Consider the following 22,945-nt stretch of genomic DNA (forward strand, 5'->3'; position numbering starts at 1 on the left):
CACAATCTGACGCCAGGCTCCATCCTGCATATCGCAGGCTTCGTTGCTCTTTGCGAGTTGTTTTTAGGCTGCGAGGCCCATTTTGAGCTATGGCGGAAATTTTTCTGCCTTGTCCCCCACTCCCAAAAGGGATCTATATTCGAGGTGGGAGGCGCTGAAGTATGGCGTATAGCGGGACAGGATACCTGTCCGGCACTCCGAAGAAGGCATCCGAAGAGTGGCCCTCAGAATGGTTTTATATTGAAGACGTCGTTCTTCCGGACCCAATCCGGCGCGGTCTTCCCGAATTCTCTAGTGCTCCTTTAAAGAAGCGCACCAGCTGGCGCCCCCGAAGCCTCAAGGAAGAACACAATGCGAAGGTTAAGAGGCTAGCAAGCAAGATCAGAGTACTTGCAAACTCCGGGCTGTTTGTAATCGAGGTAATGGCGATTTCAATAACGCGATAAGTTCAGACGCTCCAGTCTAGAGGTTTTCCTATGTGGAATTACAATGGGGAGGACGATCCATCCCATTGTCTACGCAAGGTTCCAGACAATTTTGCCACCCTGGCCACCATCTTAGCTGATCTTTACAAAGGGGAGAAGGAAGACTTCACTCGCTTGAAGTGTCGGGAAGGTTTTTCCATGTATAACCCCATCGACTGTGTGAGTTTTTTGATTATTGGCCTCACTCAATCTCTTTCCTGAGTTATGCTAGTCGAATTTAATCCGGCTGCTTTTAATAGGAGTGGAGAAAGGTCGTCGAGGGGGTCTACAGCTCCGCTCCACAGCCAGAGGACCACGTTCGAGACCTGGATCCCGGATATGAAGAAGATCCGGATATATTTATAGAACTTAAGGAGGGGGTCTTTTATCAGGCGAGCTACGACGGCACGGAAGTGCCCATTATAGCCGATTACCCCGACCTTCTCCCCTCCTCCCATGTAAGTATCCAGGAGACGTCTCCTCCAAAAGAGTTTTCCCATTGCGCCTCACCCACCGCACTGTCTCATGCTCCGAAGGGGCGGCCCTTGTCTCGCAGAGCTGTATCAGAGGCATCCTCTAAGAAGGCGATGCCCGCGCAGGGTGAGTCTTTGAAAAAAAGGGCAAACAGTGATACTACCAGGCCCCCGCCTTCACCAAAGAGGTATAGTTTTTAACATGCATTCAACGGATAGATCGGATTGTGACGTTTCCCACTGTACCATATTTTAGGAAGAGCATACGCTGGACTATATCCGGGGACCTCGCCGGCCATGCATCGACCAATCCGGCCTCGGACCCTGACACAAGGACTAGGGTTGACATGGGCGCAACACCGGATTGTCATCTCCAAGAGGATTCAGATAATGTATCCGTCACCAATTCTGAAGTGGAGAGCGCGATGAATCATCGGCGGCGGAAAGAGGCCATGCGTGACCCAAGTTTCACTGAAGAGGCGTTCAACGCCCTCAACTCGGCGGATGCATATATCCGAGCTGCTCGGGATGGACTTGCCGGAGCCACTCACCTTCTTTCAAAGGATATGCGGCTAAATACTTTGTGCAGATTCAATAATCATGTGCCAGTAGCCCCCGAGGCTTGAAGCAGTTGGCCCAACTGATTTAAGGGTCGTTATATCATCAAGTACTTACGGTGAAAATAACACACTGTCCAAGGAGCTTGAAGAATGTCGGACCAAGCTAACTGGTGTCACCGCCGAACTAGAAAATTTGAAGAAATCCAAGAAGGCATCAGATGGTAAGCACAATAGTGTCCGAAAAATACGATTTTGCGCCAATGATGATATTTAAATATGCATTGTTTTGTTTACAGCAGCAGGATCGGCAGATCAGTTGGAGGAGAGGCTAAAGGCTGCTCAGGCGGACAAACAACATGCCGAAGGGCAAGAAGCCGCTGGTCAACGTGTATTAACACGGACTATTAACGAGAAGAACAAACTACAGGATGCAAACATCAAGCAAGCCGAAGAGCTAAAGGATGTAAGAGCCCAACTGTCGGATGCCTTGAAGGAGAACAGAAAGCTGAAAGGCGGCATATTTAGTATGTCCTTGAACCTAACTTTCATATGGTCCCTTGATGGAAAGTTTTACGAGATTACTCCTGTAGGTTTGTTAACTGGGCGGCCCGAGGGAGAAGTGTCCGGATTTCACGGCGACTTGCTGCAAGAGCTATCCAAAGTGCACGAGCGAGCTCGGAAAGCAATGAGGAACATGGCTAAGGATTTATGGCCATCCGATTCTCCTCCAGAAAGTATGGAGGAGCTCGTGAATTTATTCAAGGGAGCTCGTCTTCATTTTGAGCTATGGAAGACATTAGCATGTCGAGAAGGTGCACGAGAAGCCTGGGCCATGGTGAAAACGCGGTATACCGGACTTTATCCGAATCATATGGCCCGGGTCGGACCTCGGGGACCTGACGGACAAGAAATTCCGGTTAGCTTGGTGTACGACCAATTAAAGACAGACGCCAAATTTTCACAACAGGACTGTAAACTAGACAACTTGATAGATGATATAGATAAAGAGTAGGCGTTTAATTCCATGTAACAATATACTTTATCATCAAACTTATCTCCGGCCGAAATTTAAAAGATTGTCATGGCAGACTTTCCGCTTCACCCTCCGAAACCCAAGGGTTGGAGTGTTTTCGAATACTATACCTGTGGTAAACACTAAGTATGTTCGGAAACCAGGCAATCCGGTCATAGTGCTTGAACAGACAAACTGTATTTGGGGAGTTATGTTATATTACTTTTTAACATAAGAAACATCTTCCAGAGAGAATAGTTCCGTTAAGGGTCCCTCTCCCTAGGTCAGATGCATTATTTATGCATGCCAATGTTGTGATGCTAAAAATCACAAGAGGCTTTATATTTTGAGACTTTATATATCGCCGCGAAGGCAGTTCGTCGTTTGTCCGCCGACCAATTATTCTCTTAAGAACGCTAGCTTTTGGCTTCACCCGTCTGAGGTACATGTCCGGATGACCCGGTTGTAACAATCGCAGAGGTGCTCCCTTTATGCCCTAGCCAAACAAGCGGGAACGTAGGGCATAAGCACAGGAGCCAGGCAACCCAACTTGGCAAAAACTTAAGTCATAGAGGTGCATATAATGGCGACGAAAGGATGTATATGAGCAAACGACACATACATATGGTGAGCTCTATGCTCAAAATAATAATAAGCTTATGTTGAGAGAAGCCCCTAGTTATGGTGGAGTGTGTACACTTAAGGATGTATACCCCTCAGTGTGCGGCTTACCCGGACACATGCTAGAAATCGTATAAAAACGAAAGAAAAAAGAAAAAATTGAAAAGGGAGAAAAAGGAACGCACAAAGTTGTATGTCCGGACTTAGGTGTAGAATCTTCGGAGCTGAATAGTGTTCCATGGGTTCGGCTCTAAGCGATTATCCATGCATTGCGAAGGCGATAGGCTCCTCCAGTGAGAACTTCATCTATAATGAAGGGACCCTCCCATTTGGGCTTGAGCTTGTCCTTTTTCTTCTCTGGTAGGCGTAGAACGAGTTCGCCGACATTATATGTCTTCGCCCGCACTTCTCTGCTTTGGTATCTTGTTGTTGGTAAAATGCGGAACGGGCTTTTGCGACATCGCGCTCCTCCTCCAGGCCATCTAAGTCGTCCTGCCGATCGAGCTCAGCCTCTCTCTCCTCATACATGCGCACTCGAGGTGAGTCATGAATAATATCACAGGGCAAGACAGCCTCGGCGCCGTACACCATAAAGAATGATGTGTATCCGGTCGTGCGGTTGGGCGTGGTCCGCAGCCCCCAGAGTACGGAGTCGAGCTCCTCGACCCAGTGTTTATCCAACTCCTTTAGGGATCGCACTAGTCTGGGTTTGATGCCACTCATTATCAGGCCATTGGCCCGTTCAACCTGACCGTTTGTTTGAGGGTGATATACGGAGGTGTAATCGAGTTTGATACTAGATTCGCACACCAATGTTTCACCTCATCGGCTGTGAAGTTAGATCTGTTGTCAGTAATAATGCCATGTGGGACACCATAACAGTGTACAACGCCGGAGATAAAATCTATGACCGGTCCGGCTTCAGCCGTTTTTACTGGTTTGGCCTCTATCCACTTAGTGAATTTATCCACCATAACCAGTAAATATTTCTTCTTCTGGCTTCCCATTTAAGGGGTCCGACCACGTCTAGGCCCCAGACCGTGAAAGGCCAGGTAATGGGGATTGTTCTTAGGGCTGTGGGTGGCATATGGCTTTGATTGGCGAAGAGCTGGCACCCAACACAGTGTTGTACAAGGGCCTGTGCATCTACTCGGGCCGTGGGCCAGAAAAAACTTGTACGAAAGGCCTTGCTTATGAGGGCCCGAGCTGCGGCGTGATGGCCGCCGAGGCTAGCATGTATTCAGCCAAGAGCTGTTGCCCCTCCTTTTTGGAGATACATCTTTGAAGAACTCTAGTAGTACTTTCCTTGTAGAGTTCTCCTTCATGAACTTTGTAGGCTTTCGAACGTCGAACTATACGACGGGCCTCGTTCTGTCATCAGGGAGCTCCCTCCTATTAAGGTAGGCCAGGAAGGGTTCGGTCCATGGGGAAATGACAGCCATAATTACATGGGCGGAAGGTGTAGCTCCAATTTCCGAGCCCCCGATGTCCTTAGAAATGTGTTCGGTATCTGAGGGTATGATTGGCGCCAGACTAGTATTGCCGCTCTCGTCCTGCCATACCACGGATGGCTTGAAAATCCTTTCAACAAAAGTGTTGGGTGGGACGGGGTCGCGCTTAGCACCCATACGAGCAAGGATGTCCGCTGCCTAATTGTTGTGCCGAGCTACGTGCTGGAATTCGAGCCCCTCAAACCAAGCTGATATTTTGAGTACGGCGTTACGGTAGGCCGCCATCTTTGGATCTTTCGCATCAAATTCTCCATTTATTTGGGATATTGCGAGGTTTGAGTCCCCGCGCACCTCGAGGCGTTGTATGCCCATAGAAATGGCCAGCCGGAGACCATCAGTAGTGCCTCATATTCGAATGTGTTGTTGGAGTCCGTGTACATGATTTGCAATACATATCGGACTGTGTCCCCTGTAGGGGATGTTAGGATGACACTAGCCCCCAGTCCGGCTAACAGTTTGGAGCCATTGAAGTACATCACGCAATTGGAGTATGTGTTGTACTCTTTAGGGAGTTCGGCTTCTGTCCATTCGGCGACAAAGTCGGCCAACACCTGAGATTTAATAGCTCAGCGTGGCTTGTAAGTTATTTCAAATGGTAGGAGCTTGATAGCCCATTTGGCAATGCGGCCAGTGGCGTCTCGATTGTTTATGATGTCATTGAGTGGTACCTCGGAGGCCACCGTGATCAAGCACTCTTGAAAGTAGTGTCGTAGCTTCCGTGATGCCATGAAGACCGCATATGCTATCTTTTGATAGTGCGGGTATCGGGATTTGCATGGTGTGAGGAAAGCCGATACATAGTATACTGGTTTTTGGAGCGGGAATTTGTGTCCCTCTTCCTCTCGTTCGACAACGAGCACAGCGCTCACCACCTGGTGAGTTGCAGATATGTACAGTAGCATAGGTTCTCCAATGTTTGGCGCGGCCAGGATTGGGTTGTTTGCTAACAAAGTTTTTATTTCTTCCAACCCGGCTGTTGCCGCGTCTGTCCACTCAAAGTGGTTGGTACGTCGGAGCAGGCGATAGAGCGGCAGTGCCTTCTCTCCCAATCTAGAGATAAAGCGGCTCAAGGCTGCCACGCACCCAGCTAGTTTTTGGACTTGCTTTAGGTCTATTGGTATTGCCAATTGTGACAGGGCTCGGATTTTGGCCGGATTTGCTTCGATTCCTCTATTGGAAACAATGAATCCGAGCAGCTTTCTGGTCGGAACGCCGAAAACGCATTTTTCCAGATTGAGCCATATGTCATATGTTCAGAGGTTGTCGAATGTAAGGCGTAATCATCCACCAATGATTCGGCATGTTTGGTTTTGATGACTACATCATCTACTTATGCCTCCACCGTCTTGCCAATTTATTTTTCCAGGCATGTTTGAATCATGCATTGGTAAGTGGCGCTGGCGTTTTTGAGTCCAAAAGGCATAGTGTTGAAGCAGAAAGGCCCATACGGAGTGATGAATGCCGTAGCGGCCTGATCGGATTCCTTCATCTTAATTTGATGGTATCCGGAGTATGCGTCGAGGAAGCACAGTGAATCGTGTCCTGCAGTTGCATCAATGATTTGGTCAATGCGGGGTAGTGGGAAGGGGTCCTTAGGGCAGGCCTTGTTGAGGTATTTGAAATCGACACAAAGGCGCCAGGATTTGTCCTTCTTTGGCACCATGACCAGGTTTGCTAGCCAGTCCAGGTGTTTGATCTCTCTGATGAACCCGGCCTTAAGTAGTTTGGCTAGCTCGTCCCCCATAGCTTGTCGCTTGGGTTCGGAAAATCGTCGCAGCGTTTGCTTGACTGGCTTGAACCCCTTTATTATGTTGAGGCTGTGTTCTGCTACCTCTTGAGCACTGCGTTGGTTTTTCCCTTGAAGAGGAAAGGGTGATGCAGTAAAGTAGCGTAAGTATTTCCCTCAGTTTTTGAGAACCAAGATATCAATCCAGTAGGAGGCTACACTCGAGTCCCATGCACCTACACAAAACAAATAAGAACCTCGCAACCAACGTGATAAAGGGGTTGTCAATCCCTTCACGGTCACTTACGAGAGTGAGATCTGATAGATATGATAAGATAATATTTTTGGTATTTTTATGATAAACACTAAAAGTAAAGAAAGCAAAATAAACGGCGCCAGAAATAGTTTGTTGACGGGATATTAATATGATGGAAAATAGACCCGGGGGCCATAGGTTTCACTAGTGGCTTCTCTCAAGAGCATAAGTATTATGGTGGATGAACAAATTACTGTCGAGCAATTGATAGAACTGAGCATAGTTATGAGAATATCTAGGTATGATCATGTATATAGGCATCACGTCCGCGACAAGTAGACCGACTCCTGCCTGCATCTACTACTATTACTCCACACATCGACCGCTATCCAGCATGCATCTAGAGTATTAAGTTCATAAGAACGGAGTAACGCTTTAAGCAAGATGACATGATGTAGAGGGATAAACTCATGCAATATGATATAAACCCCACCTTGTTATCCTCGATGGCAACAATACAATATGTGCCTTGCTGCCCCTGCTGCCACTGGGAAAGGACACCGCATGATTGAACCAAAAGCTAAGCACTTCTCCCATTGCAAGAAAGATCAATCTAGTAGGCCAAACAAAACTGATAATTCAAAGAGACTTGCAAAGATAACCAATCATACATAAAAGAATTCAGAGAAGATTCAAATATTGTTCGTAGATAAACTTGATCATAAACCCACAATTCATCGGTCCCGACAAACACACCGCAAAAGAAGATTACATCGAATAGATCTCCACAAGAATCGTGCAGAACTTTGTATTGAGATCCAAAGAGAGAGAAGAAGCCATCTAGCTAATAACTATGGACCCCAAGGTCTTAGGTAAACTACTCACACATCATCGGAGAGGCTATGGTGTTGATGTAGAATCCCTCCGTGATCAATGCCCCCTCCGGCAGGATGCCGGAAGAGGCCCCAAGATGGGATCTCACGGGTACAGAAGGTTGCGGCGGTGGAATTAGGTTTTCGTGGATGCCTCTGATGGTTTGGGGGTACGTAGGTATATATAGGAGGAAGAAGTATGTCGGTGGAGCAACGTGGGCCCCATGAGGGTTGAGGGCGCGCCTGGGGGGTAGGCGCGCCCCCTGCCTCGTGCTCTCCTTGTTGATTTCTTGACGTGGACTCCAAGTCCTCTGGATCACGTTTGTTCCGAAAATCACGTTCCCGAAGGTTTCATTCCGTTTGGACTCCGTTTGATATTCTTTTTCTGCGAAACACTGAAATAGGCAAAAAACAGCAATTTGGGCTGGGCCTTCCGGTTAATAGGTTAGTCCCAAAATAATATAGAAGTGTATAATAAAGCCCATTAAACATCCAAAAAAGAATATAATATAGCATGGAACAATCAAAAATTATAGATACGTTGGAGACGTATCAAGCATCCGCAAGCTTAATTCCTGCTCGTCCTCGAGTAGGTAAATGATAAAAACAGAATTTTTGATGTGGAATGCTACTTGGCATAATTTTCAATGTAATTCTCTTAATTGTGGTATGAATGTTTAGATCTGAAAGATTCAACACAAAAGTTTAATACTGACATAAAAATAATAATACTTCGAGCATACTAACGAAGCAATTATGTCTTCTCAAAATAACATGGCCAAAGAAAGTTATCCCTACAAAATCATATAGTCTGGCTATGCTCTATCTTCATCACACAAAGTATTTAATCATGCACAACCCCGATGACAAGCCAAGCAATTGTTTCATAATTTTGGTGTTCTCAAACTTTTTCAATCTTCACGCAATACATGAGCGTGAGCCATGGACATAGCACTATATGTGGAATAGAATGGTGGTTGTGGAGAAGACAAAAAGGGAGAAGATATTCTCACATCAACTAGGCATATCAACGGTCTATGGAGATGCCCATCAATAGATATCAAAGTGAGTGAGTAGGGATTGCCATGCAACGGATGCACTAGAGCTATAAGTATATGAAAGCTCAACGAAAGAAACTAAGTGGGTGTGCATCCAACTCGCTTGCTCACAAAGACCTAAGGCATTTTGAGGAAGCCCATCATTGGAATATACAAGCCAAGTTCTATAATGAAAATTTCCCACTAGTATATGAAAGGGACAACATAGGAGACTCTCTATCATGAAGATCATGGTGCTACTTTGAAGCACAAGTGTGGTAAAAGGATAGTAGCATTGTCCCTTCTCTCTTTTTCTCTCATTTTTTCCTTTTTTTTTATTTGGCCTTTCTCCTTTTTTATGGCCTTTCTCTTTTTTTAGTCCGGAGTCTCATCCCGACTTATGGGGGAATCATAGTCTCCATCATCCTTTCCTCACTTGGGACAATGCTCTAATAATGATGATCATCACACTTTTATTTTCTTACAACTCAATACTTAGAACAACAATATGACTCTATGTGAATGCCTCCGGTGGAGTACCAGGATATGCAATGAATCAAGAGTGACATGTATGGAAGAATTATGAACGGTGGCTTTGCCACAAATACAATGTCAACTACATGATCATGCAAAGCAATATGACAATGATGGAGCGTGTCATAGCAAACGGAATGGTGGTAAGTTGCATGGCAATATATCTCGGAATGGCTATGAAAGTGCCATGATAGGTAGGTATGGTGGCTGTTTTGAGGAAGGTATATGGTGGGTTTATGATACCGGCGAAAAGTGCGCGGTATTAGAGAGGCTAGCAATGGTGGAAGGATAAGAGTGTGTATATTCCATGGACTCAACATTAGTCATAAAGAACTCATATACTAGTTGCAAAAATCTATTAGTTATCAAAAAAAAGTATTACGTGCATGCTCCTAGGGGGATAGATTGGTAGGAAAAGACCATCGCCCGTCCCCGACCGCCACTCATAAGGAAGACAATCAATAAATAAATCATGCTCCGACTTCATCAAATAACGGTTCACCATACGTGCATGCTACGGGAATCACAAACTTTAACACAAGTATTTCTCAAATTCAAAACTACTCAACTAGCATGACTCTAATATTACCATCTTCATATCTCAAAACAATTATCAAGCATCAAACTTCATATAGTATTCAACACACTCATAAGAATTTTTTTACTAATCTTGAATGCCTATCATAATTAAAGCAAATTACCACACTGTTTTGTGGGACTCTCAAAGTAATATAAGTGAAGCATGAGAGAACAATAGTTTCTATAAAACAAATCAACCACCGTGCTCTAAAAGATATAAGTGAAGCACTAGAGCAAAAACTATATAGCTCAAAAGATATAAGTGAAGCACATAGAGTATTCTAACAAATTCCGAATCAAGTGTGTCTCTCTCAAAAGGTGTGTACAGCAAGGATGATTGTGGCAACTAACAAATAAAGACTCAAATCATACAAGACGCTCCAAGCAAAACACATATCATGTGGTGAATAAAAATATAGCTCCAAGTAAATTTACCGATGGATGAGGACGAAAGAGGGGATGCCTTCCGGGGCATCCCCAAGCTTTGGCTTTTTGGTGTCCTTATATTATCTTGGGGTTCCATGGGCATCCCCAAGCTTAGGCTCTTGCCACTCCTTGTTCCATACTCCATCAAATCTTTATCCAAAACTTGAAAACTTCACAACACAAAACTTAACAGAAAATCTCGTGAGCTCCGTTAGCGAAAGAAAACAAAACACCACTTCAAGGTACTGTAATGAACTCATTATTTATTTATATTGGTGTTAAACCTACTGTATTCCAACTTCTCTATGGTTTATAAACTATTTTACTAGCCATAGATTCATCAAAATAAGCAAACAACACACGAAAAACAGAATGTCTCAAAAACAGAACAGTCTGTAGTAATCTGTAACTAACGCAAACTTCTGGAACTCAAAAAATTCTACCAAAATAGGAAGACCTGAACAATTTGTTTATTGATCTTCTGCAATTGGAATCAATATTTTATCACGTTCTGGTGAATTTTAACAATTGTTTTCGTGAACAGAAAGTTTCTGGAATTTTCAGCAAGATCAAATAACTATCATCCAAGAAGATCCTATAGGTTTAACTTGGCACAAACACTAATTAAAACACAAAAACAAATCTAACCAGAGGCTAGACCAAAGATTTATTCCTAAACAGAAGCAAAAAGCAAAAAAAACTAAAAATAAAATTGGGTTGCCTCCCAACAAGCGCTATCGTTTAACGCCCCTAGCTAGGCATAAAAGCAAGGATAGATCTAGGTATTGCCATCTTTGGTAGGCAATCCATAAGTGTCTCTCATAATAGATTCATAAGGTAATTTTATTTTCTTTCTAGGGAAGTGTTCCATGCCTTTCCTTAACGGAAATTGGAATCTAATATTCCCTTCCTTCATATCAATGATTGCACCAATCGTTCTAAGGAAAGGTCTACCAAGAATAATAGGACATGAAGGATTGCAATCTATATCAAGAACAATAAAATCTACGGGCACATAATCCCTATTTGCAACAATAAAAACATCATTAATTCTTCCCATAGGTTTTTTAATAGTGGAATCCGCAAGGTGTAAGTTTAAAGAGCAATCATCAAATTCGCGGAAACCTAACAAATCACACAAAGTTTTTGGAATCATGGAAATACTAGCACCCAAATCACACAAAGCATAGCATTCATAATCTTTAATTTTAATTTTAATAGTAGGTTCCCACTCATCATAAAGTTTTCTAGGGATAGAAACTTCCAACTCAAGTTTTTCTTCATAAGATTGCATCAAAGCATCAACGATATGTTTGGTAAAAGCTTTATTTTGACTATAAGCATGAGGAGAATTTAGCACGAATTGCAACAAGGAAATACAATCTATCAAAGAGCAATTATCATAATTAAATTCCTTGAAATCCAAAATAGTGGGTTCATTGATATCTAAAGTTTTGACTTCTTCAATCGCACTTTTACAAAATTTTGAGTCAAGATCTAAAAACTCCGAATTTTTTGAACGCCTTCTAGGTAAAGGTGGATCATCTCCAGTGCCATCATTATCAAGATTCATATTGCAAAACAAAGATTTAATAGGGGACACATCAATAACTTTTAGATCTTCATCTCTATTCTCAAAATTTTCCGGCTTAGCGGCCATCTTATTAACTAAGGTGGCCTACTTATCCGAAACTTCAGCTATTAATTTTTCAAGATGAGCAATCTGAGAATTCAAACCATAAAATTCTTTAGACATATCATCGAGCTCTTTATTCATATAACCCATAAAGCTTTTTTGTTCCTTAAGCTCGTTCCTAAAGAAATTGTTATGCTCAAATTGTAAATTAATAAAACTCCTGACGTTGCTTTCGATCTCTTCTAACCTTTTAAGGTGAAGATCACCAAATCTAGGTAGAGCCATCATGACAAGCAAGCAATCCAACACACAAGCAAACAAGAAGCCAGCGAAAAAGAGGCGAACGGAAAAGAGAGGGCGAATAAAACGGCAAGGGTGAAGTGGGGGAGAGGAAAACGAGAGGCAAATGGCAAATAATGTAATGCGAGGGATAGGGGTTTGTGATGGCTACTTGGTATGTTGACTTTTGCGTAGACTCCCCGGCAACGGCGCCAGAAATCCTTCTTGCTACCTCTTGAGCACTGCGTTGGTTTTTCCCTTGAAGAGGAAAGGGTGATGCAGTAAAGTAGCGCAAGTATTTCCCTCAGTTTTTTAGAACCAAGGTATCAATCCAGTAGGAGGCTACACTCGAGTCCCACGCACCTACACAAAACAAATAAGAACCTCGCAACCAACGCGATAAAGGGGTTGTCAATCCCTTCACGGTCACTTACAAGAGTGAGACTGATAGATATGATAAGATAATATTTTTGGTATTTTTATGATAAAGACTAAAAGTAAAGAAAGCAAAATAAACGGCGCCAGAAATAGTTTGTTGACGGGAGATTAATATGATGGAAAATAGACCCGGGGAACATAGGTTTCACTAGTGGCTTCTCTCAAGAGCATAAGTATTACGGTGGGTGAACAAATTACTGTCGAGCAATTGATAGAACTGAGCATAGTTATGAGAATATCTAGGTATGATCATGTATATAGGCAGCACGTCCGCGACAAGTAGACCGACTCCTGCCTGCATCTACTACTATTACTCCACACATCGACCGCTATCCAGCATGCATCTAGAGTATTAAGTTCATAAGAACGGAGTAACGCTTTAAGCAAGATGACATGATGTAGAGGGATAAACTCATGCAATATGATATAAACCTCATCTTGTTATCCTCGATGGCAACAATACAATACGTGCCTTGATATTGCAAGAAAGATCAATCTAGTAGGCCAAACCAAACTGATAATTCGGAGAGACTTGCAAAGATAAACAATCATACATAAAATAATTCAGAGAAGATTCAAATATTGTTCATAGATAAACTTGATCATAAACCCACAATTCATCGGTCCCGACAAACACACCACAAAAGAAGATTACATCGAGTAGATCTCCACGAGAATCGTGGAGAACTTTGTATTGAGATCCAAAGAGAGAGAAGAAGCCATCTAGCTAATAACTATGGACCCGAAGGTCTGAGGTAAACTACTCACACATCATCGGAGAGGCTATAGTGTTGATGTAGAAGCCCTCCGTGATCAATGCCCCCTCTGGCAGGACGCCGGAAAAGTCCCCAAGATGGGATCTCACGGGTACAGAAGGTTGCTGCGGTGGAATTAGGTTTTCGTGGGTGCCTCTGATGGTTTGGGGGTACGTAGGTATATATAGGAGGAAGAAGTACGTCGGTGGAGCAACGTGGGCCCCATGAGGGTGGAGGGCGCGCCTGGGGGGTAGGCGCGCCCCCTGCCTCGTGCTCTCCTCGTTGATTTCTTGACGTGGACTCCAAGTCCTCTGGATCATGTTTGTTCCGAAAATCATGTTCCCGAAGGTTTCATTCCGTTTGGACTCCGTTTGATATTCTTTTTCTGCGAAACACTGAAATAGGCAAAAAAACAGCAATTTGGGCTGGGCCTTCCGGTTAATAGGTTAGTCCCAAAATAATATAAAAGTGTATAATAAAGCCCATTAAACATCCAAAACAGAATATAATATAGCATGGAACAATAAAAAATTATAGATACGTTGGAGACGTATCATGTTCGGCCAGTCTGCGTGGGATTCCTGGCATATCCGAAGGATGCCAAGCGAAGATGTCCCAATTCTCGCGCAGGAATGCTCTTAGAGCGGCGTTGACCGTCGGATCCAGCGGTGCTACAATGGCTGTTGTTTTATTAGGATCAGTCGGGTGAACTTGAAATTTGACTATTTCATCTGCTGGCTTGAACGAAGTGGACTTAGGCCTCTTATCGAGGATTACATCATCTCTGTCCACTGTGGAGCGCAGAGCGGTGAGCTCCTCGGCCGCGAGGGCCTCAGATAATGCCTCGAGGGCCAGGGATGCGGTTTTGTTTTCGGCGCGGAGTGCTATGTCCGGATCACTGGTGATAGTGATAACTCCGTTGGGCCCGGGCATTTTGAGTTTCATGTACCCATAATGGGGTATGGCTTGAAAGCGTGTGAGTGCGTCCCGCCCAACAGGGCGTGATATCCGTTGTTGAAAGGTGCCACGTGGAAGATTAGCTCTTCAGACCTGTAGTTCTCCAGCGTGCCGAATACCACATCGAGTTTAATTTTCCCCAAACATCGCGCTTCTCGATTGGGGATAATGCCTCGAAAGGTTATACTGCTTTGCTCGATGCGGCTCTTGTCCATTTGCATTTTATCGAGCGTGTCCTCATAGATGAGTTTCGGTCCGCTGCCGCCGTCCATGAGTACTTTAGTGAGCCGAAAGCCGTCCACAATTGGGTTTAGGACCAAAGCAGCTGGTGCTCGGACTGATCGGGCCCTTGGTTCATCATTAGCGTTGAAAGTTATCGCCATATTGTTCCAAGGATTTATTGCGGCTACTTAGTTGACTTCGGCGAGGTCGCGGAGCGCCCTTTTGCACCGATTGTTTGAAGAAAAGGTCTCGAAGACCGTAAATACATTGAGATCGTCATCCTCCGAAGAGTACTTCTCTAGGGTAGTGTTGGTGAGGATGGCCTCACCGCTCTTAGCCACGTGCCGGAGTACCCAACATGCTCGAAGGCTATGTGTTGGCTCGGAATTCGGCATCATGTGTAGCCGACAGGGCTTGTTGAGCCATTCATCAAGGACAGTTCTGTGTCCTGTTAAGGGCTTATTTTTCTTGTTCGTGGGATGATGATTAGGTGCCCCGTGAGGGTGCATCCTTTTTGCCCATCCGGTGGGTGGCTTAAAGGCAGGCGGTTCCCACCGAGCTGTCTTGGCTTTCCAAGTGCTTTCCATTGCGCAATACTTTTGTACTATGTGTGCCAAATCTGCAAAGTGTTGTATGCGGCGGCGGTTGAGGGCATTGAGGATCCCCTCGTCTGTACAATAGTGGCAAAATACTGACACCGCGTCGTCGTCGCAGCAATCTTTGATCTTGTTTTTAACAAGGAGGAATCTGGCCCAGAAGTGATGGACTGTTTCCTGAGGTTGCTGCCGCACATACATTAGGTCGCATATGTCCGGAGGACCGGAGTTGCTTGGGGAGTATTGCTTGTGGTGGGTGGGCGGCCTTAAATCTGAACCTTGACCCGTTGTGGGATCCGTAGCTTGAAGAATTTCTTAGGTCACCGGCCCAGGATCCGGAGTGTCCTGGGAGTTTTCAGGCTCATCGCCTGGTTCTATGTTCGGTGGACAGATGGTCTCTTCTCGAAGATGGGTGTCCGGCTCGCAAGGCTCGGAGATCCGAACATAGCTTGTTCTCAGCATAGGAGGAGAGGTATCCTCGGCTTGCTCCTCCACAACCGTTACCAGATGGGTGACAGGCGGGGACCTGATTTCCCTCTGATCTGGTTTAAGCCCAATCAGATCATAATCTGTTGCGACCCCTAGGGCGGCGATGCGATCTAGCAGTTCGTTCAAAGATGAGACATCTGCCGGATCCATCTTATCGAAGTTTTCGGGGCCGATGCGGAGATGATTTTTGGCAATCTGGGGGACCGCCTTTCGCTTAACGGCCGAGCGGGCACCCATGGTAAAACTGCCGAGCTGGAGGATCTGCCCAGGAACTAGGGCCCTTCCAGAGGTGATTTTGTCGTTGACGACAAGGCGAGCCATCGATCCTTCTATTGACGACACAGAGGAACTCTCAATGAAAGCACCAATGTCGGTGTCAAAACCGGCTGATCTCGGGTAGGGGGTCCCGAACTATGTGTCTGAGGATCAAAGGTAATAGGAGACGGGGGACACGATGTTTACCCAGGTTCGGGCCCTCTTGATGGAGGTAATACCCTACTTCCTGCTTGATTGACTTTGGTGATTATAGGGGTTACAAGAGTTGATCTACCTCAAGATTGTAGCGGATAAACCCTAGATGTCTAACCTGTATGATTTGTGATAGCCTCTACGGACTAACCCCTCCGGTTTATATAGACACTGGAGGGGGCTAGAGTTGTACAAAGTCAGTTTACAGAGAAAGGAAACTACACATCTGGCCGCCAAGCTTGCTATCCACGCAAAGGAGAGTCCCATCCGGACACGGGGGAAGGCCTTCTATCTTGTATCTTTACAGCCCATCAGTCCGGCCCATGTCACATAGCCCGACCATCCGGGAACCCCTTAATCCAGGACTCCATCAGTGTGCGCCAATGCATTTAGACGTCTGGCTAGAGTAGTGGAAGTACGGCAAGGCCTAGGCAGTGGCATGGGTGGTACAACAGTGATGACGGTCTCTGAGGGCGTGGATGCAGAGCATAAGGGGAGGGACGAAGTAGGGAAAAGGGGTTTCGGGTGGGGTATTTTGGTGGGCCGACAGCGTCAGAGTCTGATGTGTCAGACGCCCGAACTCCACGAAACCTCTCCAGGTTTGCTTACGGTTTGTGGGAGCGGGTTCGGACAATTTTCGTGACTGTTGTTGGATGGCCAAAATTGTCCGAACCGTCAGGCTATTTGGTGTTTTGCGTTGGAGTTGCCATTAGAGCATCTAGAACCGGACCATCCTCCCCCCTAAACGTCCAGACGGACAACCCGGATAGGGCCCAGACAAAAAAAATACCACCCAACCACACCCCCCCCCCCAAACCCAGCCCAAATGTTCAGGTTGTGCGACACCCCTCATATCCAGTCCATATGTGGAGTGAATATGCGGATTCCCGGACGTGTCTGCTATGTTGGATCCAACAGGTCGGACCCATCCCAAATCTCTACAAATTGCCTCCAACCTAGCCCGACATGCCCTCTTCCCCTCCTTTCTTCTGCCTCGTTCGCGCTAGCCCTTCCCTAGCTTAGTCGTCCCAAGACACAACGCCGCCACCACCGACCCCAACCCACAACGTTGCCACCCATGCGCCATCGGATACAGTTGCCGCCATCGGACAGCGCCCCGATACGTCCAACTCATCCGAAAATACATCTCACCCCATATGTGTTAGACCAAATGTCCGAGTTGTTTCTTAAGTTCTTTTTTGTAGACAAACAATGGATTCGTCAGATGATGATTATGAGAACAAGGACCTTGGCAAATTCATGTACAAAGCGTTCATCGATTCGTCGGATTTGGATGATGAAAATGCTGAAATGATGTTGGTGATGAGAATCCAGGAAGAAATGAAGAAGCAAGTGGAGCGTGTCCTGAGATTCAAGGGTTCGATAAAGGGCAGGAGAGTTGTTCTTCAGGATATGATCGCTCACGCACAACTTCTCTGTAGCGATTACTTCAAACTAGATCCAACATACCACGAGGTTTTTTTCCGACATCGCTTTCGGATGAGCAAACATTTGTTCTTACACATAGTGAATGCCATGGTGGAATATGATCCATACTTCAAGCCGAGGAAGGATTGTTGTGAACAACTGTCCTTCGCTTTTGCTCATTTGTAGAAATGCATGACTGCTCTCAGGATGCTTGCACATGGTAAACCCGCAGATGCTGAAATTGGGATGAGGTAGAGGACATGCCATCAGGCCACCACGAAGTTTGCCCTCACCGTGGTGAAGGTGTTTGGACCGGAGTATCTGAGAGAACCAATTGTCGAGGATACAAAAAAGTTATTGGCAATTGAAGCATCAAGAGGTGTTCCAAGTATGCTCAGATCAGTTGATTGCATGCATTGCCAATGGAAGAACCACCCCAAAGCTTTGCACGGGTAGTATATATCAAGGTCACACCCAAGAGGCCATCATATTTGAAACAGTGACATCGAAAGGCCTTATAGATTTGTCATGCTTTCTTTGGCATGCTTGGTTCTCACAACGACGTCAATGTGCTCCAGTATTCTCTGTTGTTCAAGAGACTTTGTGATGGGGATGCTTGAGCGTGCAACTACACCGTCAACGGACATAAGTATAAAAAATGGTATTTCCTTGCCGATGATACATGTCCTCAATGAACGTCGTTTGTGAACACTATATCTGAACCCGAGGTAACAAACAATCTCTCTTTGCACAATTGCAAGAAGGTGCTTGGAAGGATTTGGAGAGAGCACTCGAGTGATACTAGCTCGTTGAAGTATTGTTCGTGGAGTTGCAATGATGTGGGAACCGAAGACATTTGTCTCGCAGCTGATACCATGTTGTGTAATCTTGCACAACATTGATTGTGCGGGATGGGGGCGAAGGGGCAGCCCATACACATGATTTTGAGAAGTCTGTAGTAAAGGTCCTCCTCCCGCAATAGAATGCATGCTAACTTTCTGGAGATACACCGACAACTTTGAGATCAACATATGCACGTGCAACTACTCAATGATATTGTGAAGCATGTGTGGATCCACACTGCAAATAATTGAATTTTATGTTTGAATTGTGCACTCCGAGTGAATTTTATGTTTTTAAAGTAATGTCTTTTCTCTACGAATAAATATTTGCCAATTATTGTTCTAGATGCGAAATCATCCCCAATTAGAGAGGCGCTCATGATGGCTTCAAATATTGGGCCGTACCGCCCAATTGCGATACACACGCAAATCTTTGAACGATGCATCCTTTTGACCACCTCTGAAACCGTCCAGTTTGCCACCCGGCCGACTCCATCGATCATGTCTGAATGAGCAGGGCTAACCTATTTTTGTCATAGTACTATAATCTAACTATGTCACGTTAACAGTAGAGTACTCGAGTGCGTAGTACCATCTCCCGTCTCACAGCAGCCGCAGCACTGTACTGCTGACCAGTCGCCGCATTGCGCAATGATCAGCTCATGGTGCGCGTGTGAATCGTATCCGGCTCTCTCCATCTTTGACTGTACCGAGACAGATACGGAAAGGGGAATAGCTACACCAGAGATCCTTGGTGAAAGTTAGGGGGCAATCTTACTTCGAGAAAGAACCAAAGTTAACGAGCAACCCGATGTTGCTGCTGCCTGCTGCTGCTGCATTGGATCATCATTGTTCATAAAAAGTCGGACAATCTCAGCCTTTGATCATGAGTTGCACGTCCTGGTCTCACGGTACACTATGCATGCGCACGCAGTAACGTTCCACACTCTTTTGGGTTCCTTGCGAACAGCGCGTAGTAAGATCTCGCCGAGAAAAACAAATGTTTTCTTGAATGCATTCTCTTTTTTGAGAGGCTTGAATGCACGATTGGAGGTACTGTGCCAGTGAATAGCTCAGCTAGCGTCGTGTCCTCACTTGCGTGCCGAGAGAGTCAACTCAGAGCAGGCTTTTATATTCGTACACGTACTATTCCCCCCTCGTCTGCTCGTCACATCTGCCCGGCCAGAATTTATTTACCGCTGTAATAAGAGGTGGTACCTCGTCGTGTCAAATCACAGCAACCATCGATGGATGGGTGCATGCATGCATGCACGCACACGTACCGCCCGAAGGACCGATTCGCTTGCTTTACTGCACCGCCATGATTCGAACTTATGCACGCTACCAAGCTATAGCTAGCTAGCCTATGATCTTACTACCCCCATTTACCTCTTCTTTTCATGTCACTAGCTGCTCGCGGTGATCATGGCGTGCACGCCCCCTTTACTACCCCCTATTTAAGCCGCTCCGTCTCTTGCGAGGAGCTCCGGTGACATATACTACCCCGTGTCCGTCCACTTCTCCAAGAACTCACTCGTGTAGTGTAGCCGAGCCACGATCGACATGCCCTCGCCTGGTAGCTTCAGTCGGCGTAGCGGCGACAGTTTCCTTCTGCCCCGGCCGCCGCCGGTGACGGACGTGGGCTGCGGGTGCCGCACGCCGAGGCTTCTCAGCTCCATCTACTCGTCGCTCATGTCCCGTGCGCGTGGAGGAGGAGGCCGTAGCACCAAGCCCAAGTCGCCGCACGCGTCGTCCACGTCCACCGCCACCGCCTTCAGCTGCAGCACCGCGGGCGCCACCACCGCCACCACGGTCTCGTCCCTGGACGACTCGTGGGGCCTCGCGACCTACGCCACCAACACGCTCTACGAGGACGACCCCGAGGCGAGGCGCCAGAGGCAGAGGACGACGACGAGGACGAGGAGGCGCAGGAGGCAGAGGAACCACGGTAGCAGCAGAAGGCCGGAGCGGGGCGTCGCGATGATGGCACGCGGGGAGAAGGAGGAGGAGGAGGAGGCTGCGGTGGCGGTGGAGGTGGAGTCGGCGACGCCGTACGAGGACTTCCGGGAGTCCATGGTGGCCATGGTGGTGGAGAAGGAGATGTACGCGTGGGAGGACCTCAACGCGCTGCTCCACGGGTTCCTCTCGCTCAACTCGCCGCGCAACCACCCGCTCATCCTCCACGCCTTCGCCGACCTCTGGGCGCCGCGCGGCGGCCTCTTCTGCCCTCCGTCCCCGTGCCTAGGCCTCTAGAGTCGAAGCTGCACCTGCACGCCGACATGCGCCACCTAGCTAGCTCTACCCCATTAGCGCTGGCATATATAGCCGTAAATCTAGCTTAGGCTGGGTCATACTACTGTGTACGTACGTATCTTGTACTGTAGTTGTCGTCGTCGTTCTCGTCGTTGTTGTATTACGTGCTACTCTGCTACTCCGTAGTCCTCTAGAGCTAATGCTCAACGGACTGCGTACTAATCTTTGTCCGTGTCCGTGTGTCGGTGCGTGCGTGCGCAAGACAAAATAAAGTATGCGATACGATGGCACGTCCGTGGTTCGTATGAGCTCTGTTCGTTTCTATAGATTGTTCGTTCTGAGGTGGATTCGAACCACTCCCTCCGTTTGTATTTCGAGTCCAAAAGGCCGGCTGAAAGAGGATTTTCAGTCCTATGTCCGCTGCCAGCAATGGAAAATGGAAGTTTCTAGGATTGCTGCTCTTTTCTGTTCAAGAAGTCTTTCTCCAGGTGTCGGCGTTCTGAAAACGGGGTCCTCAGACTTGCCTGCTTGCAGTTCACGGCGTGGCTCCACAAGCGGGCCCGTACGGCCCATCTTCACCAGCAAGCACTCAAGACCCTCGCGAGAGCCAAGCCTCGCGAGGCGGACGACACAAGACCTCCTCAGAAACGGCCTCACCAGGCTGACTCGCGAGGGGCGGAGAGATCAAGGCAAGGCAAACCTCGCGAGGTTCTCATGGCGTGAGCCATGACGATCAAGGCCAGGCGGGCGCCAACGCGCACAGTGTCCTTGCTTCCTCTTTGGTGCTAAGGAGGCAAGCGCAGGTGAGGAATTCCGAGGCATCAGGCAAAGGTTTGCATATTGGTGCAACAAGACCAGCAGGACGGCAAGACGGAGGTCACCGTGGAGCCCAAGACGGCGTCACCGCCAGAGCCTTTGGCAGGCGAAGACTACTTTTGTCACGATAAGTTGTACTAGCTGTCCCCTTTCAAATTGGCCGTTGTTGGCTCCCTTCCCGCTCAATATTTGGGAAGAGGACCAGGGCCTCTATAAATAGGGTTAGCCACCACGGTAGACGGCATCGGATCCTCACCTACCAGAACTCGCTCGAGCGATCCTCACACCCACCAAGCACAAGAACACCTCGCCTCAGGAGGCTGTTCATCCCCTTGTACTGTTCATCCTCAGCCCAAGAGGCAATCCACCACCACCACACTGGAGTAGGGTATTACACCACAACGGTGGCCCGAACCAGTATAAATCTTGTGTCTCGTGTGTTGAGAGTTTGTCGTGCTTAGCCTAGAGATCGTGAAGCGTGTGAGGGCATGATCGGTGAGGGGGAGATCTTCGCGCGCACCCCACTGTTCGAACCTCAAGGGTTTTGCCGGAGCCTCCCTCTCGCCAGTTGATCCACCGACGTCCCACGGTTCAGATGTCCGGCGACCCAAGAACCAACGCCGACCACTGGGCAGCTTGGCCAGCCCGGGCGGCGTCGTCCACCCAGGAAGATCTCGACCCCGCGCTCCAGGCGGCTCGAACACCACCTAACGTTGCGGGGCGCGGGCAGCGCGGCCAAGCGCCGTCCACCCTTAGCCCACGACAGGTGCGAGCTGCTACAAGGGCCGCAAGCCACGCCGCGACAACGACGCCGCACACCCGACGGGAGCAAGCGAACATGAGGGCCGCGCTCACAGTGGCACGGGAGCTGCTGCGGTGCCGACTGATGTAGAGCGGCCGGGACGCATTGTTGGAACGCGTCGCCGAGCTACTGGACGCAGCGGCCACGGGAGCGCCGCCCTTCTGCCACCAGCTCACGCCCCAGGCAACGGCCGGATCCCACGGCAGGCTTCGCTGCGCCCGGGGGTATCATCGACGTCAGCACGACCCACGGCGCCGACCGCACCATCGCACCCGCACCATCCCCGATGGGCACGGGCACGAGCGTTGCCGCACACGGCCCCAGCGGGGCACCACCCTACCACCCTCAGGACAGCGTGATGAGCCGGGCAACGTGGAGCGTGGGGCACTTCGGCGAGGTCTTCAGGGCAACGGCCTCGGAGGCCTACGTGCCCCGCATGATGAACCAGGAGTACACACCGGGAGATGACCCCGGCTCGTTCCTCGAGCTAGGCTGGGAAGAGGAGGTGCTAGGAGCTGAGGCCTTCCAGGAGACGCCCGAGAGCCCCACCAACCACGCCGTCGACAACAGCTACCGGGTACCACTAATCTCCCAGGAGCGGGCTTACGCTAACCATGAATCGCAAGTGAATCAGGTCACAGCACCGGGCGACAGTTCTGGCAGGTCGGTACCCGTCCCGTCAGGAGAGGCTCGCTGGGGGTTGCGCGGGGGGGAGCCAGGAGCAAGGCCCCATCCCGCATCGCACGGAGCAAGGCGTTACCCGGAGGTAGGCCCTCTGCCGGGGAGGCGCCGGTGAGCCCTCCCCCGGCAGAGGACCCGTGGTCGCCGAGGGCGCCGCTGGCATCCCCTTTGCCCCCTTTGGTGCCGTCCTGGTTTCCGGTCGTCCCAACGGT

At 47.9% G+C, this 22,945-nt stretch overlaps 1 protein-coding gene across 1 annotated transcript; it reads left to right on the forward strand.

Moving 5' to 3' along the window:
* The first annotated feature begins 19,591 nt into the window (after positions 1-19,591).
* Positions 19,592-20,724, forward strand: LOC109744273 (uncharacterized). The gene has a single exon (XM_020303379.4). The coding sequence runs from the start codon at positions 19,745-19,747 to the stop codon at positions 20,432-20,434; it is 690 nt and encodes a 229-aa protein (XP_020158968.1). The 5' UTR covers positions 19,592-19,744; the 3' UTR covers positions 20,435-20,724.
* Positions 20,725-22,945: the final 2,221 nt, after the last annotated feature.

Source organism: Aegilops tauschii, chromosome 1 (genome assembly GCF_002575655.3).
Source record: "Aegilops tauschii subsp. strangulata cultivar AL8/78 chromosome 1, Aet v6.0, whole genome shotgun sequence".
In the NCBI taxonomy this organism is placed as follows: domain Eukaryota; kingdom Viridiplantae; phylum Streptophyta; class Magnoliopsida; order Poales; family Poaceae; genus Aegilops; species Aegilops tauschii.

Excerpts from the sequence above, each read along its gene's own strand:
- LOC109744273 (XM_020303379.4), top strand. The coding sequence starts at position 19,745 with ATGCCCTCGCCTGGTAGCTTCAGTCGGCGTAGCGGCGACAGTTTCCTT.